The sequence below is a fragment of the Botryllus schlosseri genome, chromosome 12 (genome assembly GCF_051294905.1).
Source record: "Botryllus schlosseri isolate E-star chromosome 12, Bs_hap1, whole genome shotgun sequence".
NCBI lineage: Eukaryota > Metazoa > Chordata > Ascidiacea > Stolidobranchia > Styelidae > Botryllus > Botryllus schlosseri.
Window position 1 is genome coordinate 22,748,783 of NC_137247.1, and position 9,153 is coordinate 22,757,935.

General features: G+C 41.1%; 2 protein-coding genes across 2 annotated transcripts; both read right to left on the reverse strand.

Moving 5' to 3' along the window:
* Positions 1 to 2,281: 2,281 nt before the first annotated feature.
* LOC145452247 (uncharacterized) lies at positions 2,282 to 6,408 on the reverse strand. The gene is made up of 2 exons (XM_080330463.1): positions 6,302 to 6,408; positions 2,282 to 6,237 (listed from the first exon to the last, which is right to left on the reverse strand). The coding sequence occupies exon 2, from the start codon at positions 6,235 to 6,237 to the stop codon at positions 3,010 to 3,012; it is 3,228 nt and encodes a 1,075-aa protein (XP_080186589.1). The 5' UTR covers positions 6,302 to 6,408; the 3' UTR covers positions 2,282 to 3,009.
* On the reverse strand, positions 6,237 to 8,071 carry LOC145452248 (uncharacterized). The gene is made up of 2 exons (XM_080330464.1): positions 6,403 to 8,071; positions 6,237 to 6,338 (listed from the first exon to the last, which is right to left on the reverse strand). The coding sequence occupies exon 1, from the start codon at positions 7,710 to 7,712 to the stop codon at positions 6,834 to 6,836; it is 879 nt and encodes a 292-aa protein (XP_080186590.1). The 5' UTR covers positions 7,713 to 8,071; the 3' UTR covers positions 6,237 to 6,338; positions 6,403 to 6,833.
* Between the last annotated feature and the right edge of the window lie 1,082 nt (positions 8,072 to 9,153).

Sequence of the window (9,153 nt, forward strand, 5' to 3'; positions counted from 1 at the left end):
CGATTTAGTGCGTCGTTATATAAGGCTAATTTTCGTTCTTGGGGTATGTTCATCTGTAATATGTCGCTCATACATTTGTCGATATCCAAATTCAATTTCTGAACGTCAGCTCCGTTGATTGGGCTCGGATTTATGAAGATTTTTTTAAAAGAAGTCATTTTTTGAAAAGATTACCGAGTAAACCAGTGACGACGGGTAGGATGCTTGATAATAGAGTCATAAACATACCCCCATTCTGATTGACCATACGTTTTTTATGTCGAATAGGGATGTCTTTCCTGACAAGTCGACGTAAACTACATTTATGAACTGATAGTCGCTTTCTTTTATACTTCGAAAGAGGGATGTTACCGTTTAAAATGTTCTTTGTACAATCGCATATACACTCGATCAATTCTTTGCTGGCCCCCGATATAATTTGCTTGCGTATCTCGGGTTTACTTTTATGTAGGAACTCTAGTGTGGGTATATGTCGCCGTGTCCGAGCTGGCACCTTCGTCATTTTGAGTTAAAAGTCGTCTCTGTGCTTGGCTATTTATACCATCGGGCTATAAACCACCATGGTTTCACCAGGAAATATATTGGTCATAACTCGTCGATTTTCAGGCGCTTCTTGCGTGACATCAAGAAATAAATAACCATGAGGTCGTCTAGCAGCGTCACGATAAGCCTCTGTTAAAAATCTAGAGTTTGGGTACATTTGTCGACCAAGAAAACTGATCTGCTGTTGGTCGCGCGGATTCTTGAAAATCACCATATACGAGCTTGAGAGACTCAAGTCACGTGCTCCTTTACCCTTGTGATACAGGTTCTGTGTGATATAGCAAATTGACTTGGCTGAATGATGAGAAAATCTTGTAAAGTAGTCTGCAATTTTCGCTGTCTCAGTCATGAAATCATCCACTATAATCAAGGTGTCTTCAGAGCAAACCTTCAACTCTTCTAAAATATCTAGACCCGCGTGGAATTCTACATTATGCATCGTCTTGAAAACCTCCTGGTAATTATTGTAACAATACACGACCCTGGATACACTTGGTTTAATCATCGATGTCGCATGCCTGATCAGCTTGGCAACAAAAGTGGTCTTCCCACTTCTTGAAGGACCACTCACAATACACGCGAATGGGTGGATCAATTCCATCATTTGTTGTTTATTGAAACTCGATAAAGTGCATTTGTTTATATATCAACAAGGTTGGGAATATCCACTGTTGTAGTCATCTTGTTCTAGTGGAATATATAACCCCAGTAAAGTTCGATTCAACAATTTTCCCCGGGATATGAAATCCTCATCTGTCCCTCGTAATTTCGTCAGTGGAAGTTGTAGTGTTACGAATGCTTTATTCAAGTCGTCAAGCAGCTGATCCCAATCTGCAAAATAATAAATCACATAAGAGGATTCATAGCGCTTTAAAATCTAACAGTGTTTCTATAACAACTATAGACCTCACCTTTTGAACACTCTTTTAAATCTTTATGTTGTCTCGATACGCGTTGTTCGTATAATTCATGCGATATCTCTCGTTTCAAATACAGCTCCACGAAGTGTACATGATCGCGGCGTTGTACAAGTGTCTTTTCGTGTAACCGAGTCAGACCTGCTTGTTCCAGAACAGATATTATGTAATCACTAGCCATCTGTAAAACAAGACACAGATTTCAGGAAATATTATTACTAAAATGTTTTAGTTACACCATTTCGTAAACACCCACAGATTGTAAACAAAGTTTCACCTAAAACTATCAGTGTCCGCCACAAGATTATGTTCACAATGACCAAGGGAATCATGTTTGCAAAAATCATCGGTTGTAGCATCGCTACTTTCAGAGTCAGAACGAGTTCGTTTCAAACTGTTTGCGACTCGATGTTGATCAAGGAAAAATTGGAATTTTCGATGTCGCTTGCGGGTTCTCAAGTAGGCTTGTCTCTCTTCGTGACCGAAAAGCGGTATCCACGAACAATTTTTTCCCAAGACCACATAATTTGTCAGCTTTGCTCTGTTGAATAGGATGTGGTTATCACTCGGCGTCTTTCGATCAGGAAATTGTATTTGAAGTAGCGCTTCTATGCAGACACTTCGGACACGGATCCATTTCTCGTCTAGTTCCTGCCGGCGCGCCTTGGATCGATCGGGTATCGTGCGGTCTTGTGAGTTGTCGTCGGTACCGTGAATCGAGATTTGTGTTAATTCCTGTTCCAGTTCAATCGTCTCTTTGTGCAAACTATTTAAATCCAATTCTGCCATTACTGACTCAATATATGAAATAGCGTTATCCATCTGGAAAACAAATGACACATTAGCACATAAAAAAGTACAAGTAAATCATAATAATAATAGCAGACACACAGATAAAATACAATAGCACACAAAATATACAATTACGTCACAATTACACATTTAATGGTAGGGTTGACACACCATCCTCGAGCACTCGGCGTTTGGCATAGAAATAGGAGAATGTTTTACGCTGTTGTTTGTACGTATAGACACCTCCATCTCTGCACCGAAACCCCTTGTTCACTCCTCCGACAGATTGCCTAGATGTCAAGACACGCAGAAAAGTTTCGAAATCGATTGGGTTGGATTTCTGGAGACCTTTGGAAGCCAATTTTTTCTTTGGACCGTCACAAAAGTAATTTTTCGATTGGAGACCACAGAAAGATGTACCACCTTCATACTCCACTTTCATCAAACCCGGTTGACGAAGGTAATAGGCATACGTGTCTTTGCAACACTGTCTCGATCGGTCAAAAGAAACCGGATCAGCCAAAAACTCAGTTCGGTGTTCATCACAAAAATAGCGCGGAAACCAGTTCTCGTATTCCACATAAAATTCATCACTTTTCTCGGGGATAAGGATATCGTCGAATGAGGCTGAATGCGAAAGATAGAGGGAGTCTGTGTCCATCATTAATAGCATGAAGCACTCGTCACGGAAATATTTACACAAGCAGTCATAAAAAAACGAGAGCATCTTGAGCTTAGCGTTGTTATAAACCCAGAATCACACTTGAATACAGTTACCCCACTTGATCGTTTTAGGTTTCTTCGTTACTTCAAATAGATCAGCGTTCAATTCATCATATTTCACAAAAAAACGATCCTTCACGCGGGCACCCAATTCACTTTTATCGCAGTAGGTGGTTCGTTTGAATTTACGCGGATTCATCAAGACCCGACCATAGCTGCTGTTTCCGGCTAATTTTTGTGTCAGGGCAATAATCTCAAGGTTAGGGTCGCGGTCACCAGCCCGTCGACAATCCGAGACATTTTTCGCAAAGTTGTCAAAACATGTCTTTTTGGTGAATTCGACTGCTTCGTGAATTTTTGATATAATCAACCCGTGTTCAACATACCACTTGATCAAGTCGGAGGTCAACAAGATCTTCTTACCCCAGTATGAAGCAACCAACATGCGCGTGGGTTTGGTGAGTAATTTACGATCAATAGCAAACTGTTTCATGTGACCTGACAAATGCTCGCGAGACACCATCGTATTTTTGAATATCGGACATAGTTCGACAAACTTCCTTTGTAAATGTTTTGGCGTAAAAATATCAACTGATAAACATCCGAAGAATGTACCAGTCATTACCATCTCCATCAATTTTTGTGCGGTGACAGACTTGGTTCGAGTCAATTGTGGCTGAATACCATTAAGATATCGCACAATATCGGGATTTTCCTGTTTCTCCGTGCGCCAGTCGCATTCCCATTTACATATGACTTGATAATTGAGGCTTTTGTAATAATCATGAACACGTTTAGTCCGTTCTCGACGTTCCAAATCATCACAGCCAAATCTGCACTGATGTGCATGGAAATGACATCCAAGAAAAGACAAGATTACCCCTTGACCAGCTGAATTACGATAGAACCCATCAGCAGGATAATTACGAGCTCCTACGCGGATTTCAGGTCCATTCAAACCATGGTGGACATGTACATTATTGATATACGAATACCAGTTTAGCCATTGAGCTGCTGTCTCCCCCCATTTCGGTGCGGTCTTTACAGGTTTGAATTTAGTACACTCGGCATCGAGTGGTTGCCAATGTACCGGGAAACCAGTTGGACTAGGTTCACTCAAAGCAAAAAGGTATAACGAATTGCTGTCCAGCCCTGTTACATGTTGGGTAATCTGAGCGTTTTCCTTATAAAAAAATTCTTTGATTCGAGTTTCACCCTGTTTTTGATATCGATGAAAAATGACCGACGGTCCGCCCACTAAATTGTCTCTGAATAGCGAAACCAGATCCTGGTGTTTATCATTGAACAATGTGAAATCACGTGGGATGCTATTGAAAAGATGTCTTGATACAACCCCGGGTAGGGAGACAGCTTCTTTGAATATATCCACACTGAATTGACTCTTGAAAGATTGAAATTGTTTTTCTAACCCCTCAATGAAGTAATGAGTGTCGATTGCGTTGTACCATTTGAGATAATCACGTAAAGTTGTCATTTTGTTATCGTTCCAAACCTTCAAACAGTTTTCATATTCAGCTGTGGATATATTACGACCTTTTAGCGAGCTGTAAAACTCGTCGTGGCTAGGTAGACTCGTATAATCTAGCTTTTCCAAACTAGTCAGAAACTCATACGGAAAATGACCTTTAGCGGCGCTACATTTGAAGGCTTTCAAATAAGCATCGTACGAGAACCCAGGTGCCAAGTAATTTACAATGTCCAAAAATTTAAGTCTGTTAGTTGTCAACGAGAGGAAGTTGTTACCTCGTTTCAATACATTCAGATTTTCATCAACGAGTAAACCTATCAAGTACTCTTTGAGACAGTTCAAGTCATACCGACCACCATTGAACGATAAAACAGGGATTTGTTTTAAATATCGCATAAACTCCTCTTGTAAACGTTCAAGAGGTATTTTTCCCTCGGCTGGGTCGAGCGCCTTCATTTCGGTAATTTTACATTCGAGCATGTCCAAGTAGTGTTGATATTCCGTCTGTAACAACCTAAATGACTCACTTTGAATATCATGAAAATGATCAACCATTTCCGCACACAAGTCGTTTGGGTCACCGTTCGAGACAATTACATACGGTTCCAAGAACCCTTCCACATTAGATGATATGCTAACGGAAATGGGAATATGTTTGCACTCCCATGAAGTTTTGGAGGAATCTGGAATATCACACTTCTCAAACATGCTCTCTATGTCGAACGCGATACGGTATTTAAAATAACGAAGTTCGTGAGGAACGAACACCCCTTCTAGATCAAGCTTTTCAAAGATGTTCAGAGGAGGTGTATACACGCCACCCGGAAACACTTCAACGACACCCGTTTTACATTTGTGTCTGGTCAATTCATACTGTTCGTTAAACAATCGTAGACAAACATCACATTTATAGGTCTCTACATACCGCCTCAAGTCAGTAATGAGACAGAAATGGCGATCTTCTAAATGTAAGTACACAGGTTTCCCTTCAAACGTACTACGTCGGAGAGCGCTAGCTTTACCCTCAGTCTTGGTGTACACGGTTATAGCAACATTAAACAAATCCTCGATATCGTCCAACATGTCAAGAGTCACACCAGATTCTACATTTACACCGTACACCGAAGTGAACTGTTGAGCCATTTCCTTTGTATCTTTTCCTAGTGAGTGGGCGATGCAGCGAAAAGCGCATAAATTATCCTTATACCTCGTACCGTTTTTTCGGCGTGTAAATGTCATGACACATCTTGACTGTGTCAGACCTGGGGGTATTTTAACACCAACACAACCAATCAGTAAATGACCCGTGGGGTATACATAAAACTGTACATTAGTCAGACAGACTGGTAGCGACTTTGTATCTGGTCGAGAGTTTTGTAACAAATCAAGTGAGGTTTCCAAGCGTATAGATTCAACAAACTCATCGAATTCAGGTAATGTTGAAATTAGCGCCGGTGTTTCTAATACACTATCGACATTCGCCGACGCATGAAAATAACGAAATCTCAGAGTCTCAGTGTGATATAAAATGAAGGCATGTGCGTAGTTCACTTTAAAGGTATGTGATTCGGAGAAAAATATCGCTTGGATATCGTGGTAAACATCCGTTAGCTCACGATCGATAACTCGAATATTATACACATGACTGGTCTTTTTCACTACATACGATTTTATCGCTTGCCAGTTCTGATTTACAACTTCTTGGCGTTCGTCGCCAATCTCTGGTGGTGCATTCGGTTCTTCGCGAACACGATTCCGTCTGCGTCGACTCATCTGTAAAATTAATAACACGTGGTCAAATTCAGCACTTGGGGAACATGAAACTAGTCTTACTTACATTCTAGTTTCTTTGTTGGTGTCTTCGATTCTTTATGCTTAATAAAACAAGTAACACATCAATCTATGTCCACTAACGTTGTGTTATAGCAGATAACTTACCAGTAGACTCGTGCGTTCAACTTGAGTTGCTCTGTCTGTTCAACAACAAAATCATTACATCATGTTCACTAGTTCTGAACAGTAATAACTCACCTATGTAATTCTTTACTTCAATTCCGACGCTTGTTTTGTCTGTAGGATAAACGAATAACATATTACGTTCATAAATCAAAGTAATCGTACCGAATAACTTACTAATTAGCTCCTTATCCACCAATTCGCGATCGAATATACCCAGACAGTAAGCCACGTTGTTCGCCGCTCGACACCGGGAGAGAAAGACCTAAACCACTGATTCGAGATTACACGAGCGCCAGCACCACTAGTGGTTGAATTTCAGAAGCTATGATTTATGGCTCTAATGTAAAATCTGAAACGGTAAACAGAAATTGAGAATACACACGCACAACAACGAAAATCATACAGCACAATCACAAATTATACTTCAATTTCGTTCTAATTTCTAGAAGTCGATGCAAGTACTCATCGGTTGCGGTATTTAATTCAGGCTGAATCTCATCAAGACTCCAACGCTGACCCTTGACAGTAAGCAATCGTTTGATGTCAGTCATGAGCTTTGTGACAGTTAAATTTTTTTTCTCCGTCAACGAATCAACATAGCATAGTATTGAACCTAAATGCGGCTTAACAACATCAATAGTCTGGAGGTAGGTGACCATCTTGTCAACTGTGTATTGGCATAACTTTTCTTCCTGCTTCTTTTTTCCCTTCACGTCGTCGCGAAAATCATCGTCACTCGCGCTTTTAGATTTCGCAGGTTTCTTACCAACCTTCTGTTTGGGTTCGGTACGATTCAAAATTTTCGATTTCCCATTACGAAGCTGTTTAGCCGGTGGTATGCCCACCCCCGTCGTTGTTGTTCTTTTTCGAATCGACTTGCCGGTTGATACAGATTTAGGAGTATCAGTCACCGATAGCGACCCCGCGGGGCGTGGTATCGTCATCCCAGAAGTCGACGGTTTCTCGGGATTCGGTAATTCGTTGCTAACGGCTGTCTCGTCGGTCGGTACGCACGGCATCGTCACCAAGTTCGTGAGATCGTTAATCACGCTTTCTCTAGCTAGTTGGCCCGACTTCAGCCACGCCTGGCGCGCTATATCTGTATAGTTTGACTGCATTTCGATCGTTGGCGTAAGGTCGCGTTCTGCGGATTCAACTCTTAAATCAGGTGTCATCAGATCACCAGGATTAATCGTATCAAAGATACCCGCGTTCTCTTCAAATTGCAATTCGAATGCATTTGGTTCATAACCAAATTTATCAATATTGTCTATCTGAACCTCGGCCATTGTACAATAATTAATCTAACTGCTCCAACCAACGTTTATGTCTGCGACAGCGAAGTATAACAATCGGATCGTGGTGTTGGCTATTTATAGATTTATTTCGATAGTAGCATGCGGCTGGCCGGGAAATAATTCAGCGTGCAGGTCATTCGAAATATAGGTCGCGCACGCACTGCGTAAATCCTCTTGCAAACAGACTGCGTTTCCTAATTTCAGAACCGGACGTGTTTAGTGTGTCACACAGATCAAAACGCCACCACGGACATCTGTTTTTTCAAAATCGCACAGCACACCGCGCTTTAGTGAATTTCCTGTTTAGCGAAACGGGCGATATTTTATTGTGTCACACATGTCAAACGCACCCACCGACATCTGTTTTTTAGAAATCTGAGCGGTGTATTTCACCATTTTAACACATTGTGGTGTCATTCTCATGGTTTACTTTTTCAGTTGATAGTTACATATACTCGTTATGGCAACTAGCGCGATTATTGAGAATTACCTTCTCTATTATCATAACTTGACAACCCCCACATTGAGCGAAACGGAAAAATTCATCCACGGAGTACTAGATTTCTATGTACATGGAGAAAACGTGAACCGTGTTCGAAAGTGTGATTTTACCGCATTGGTTAACTCGATTCGATCATACGGTATCGACTGGAATGGGGTTTTTAGTGTCATAAGCATTGCGGCGATGAAAAGTGACATAAGCACCCTAGCGGCGTACAGAGATTTAGCAACAGACGTCTTGAATACTCACTACAGTACATTGATAAGTGACTGGGTAAGAAGAAAATTCATTCGTGTCGTTTGTCACTTGTGAACGGCATCCTTTCTTACAGAACTCCTGTAAATTTTATTTCAATCCAAGTCTATTCACGCGGGTCATCAGGATTATACAAAGACTGTTAACTCACTCAATACCACGCACCTAATTCTATAAATGTCGGCGGGTTTGCTGATGACTCTCACTTTACCAAACGATATGGCATCGAACAGCATCATTAACACTATGCGAGTCGGAGCAACTTCAAATTTTCACGTCGGCGTCAAATTCGTCTCATCACCCAAAAGAGGTGGCGTTAGCCAATATCTCAAAGGTATATTCATCGACGGCAATAACGAAGAGATATCTTTCACGTGTTTCAATCGTGATTTGTTCGGGAACATTGAGAAAGCATTCGCCAAACGAAAAAAACTCATGGTCAAATCCGGTTGGGTTCAAATTGATAAATTTACTGGAAAACCCGCTGTATTACTTGGTCGGGCTTCGTCAGTAACTCTGCATGGAAAATCGAGACATACGACCGAAGAATACCCATTATTGACCTGTGAATCGGTATACGGAAATAAAGATGAATACGTCTCGATCGCTGCTACTTGTGTTTCTCGAGAGGAGAAGACGGTCAATTCTGGTGTCGGAAAGGAGTTGAAATTATAC

Bases quoted from the DNA above. Each gene is read 5' to 3' on its own strand.
- LOC145452247 (XM_080330463.1), bottom strand. From the start codon at position 6,237: ATGAGTCGACGCAGACGGAATCGTGTTCGCGAAGAACCGAATGCACCA.
- LOC145452248 (XM_080330464.1), bottom strand. From the start codon at position 7,712: ATGGCCGAGGTTCAGATAGACAATATTGATAAATTTGGTTATGAACCA.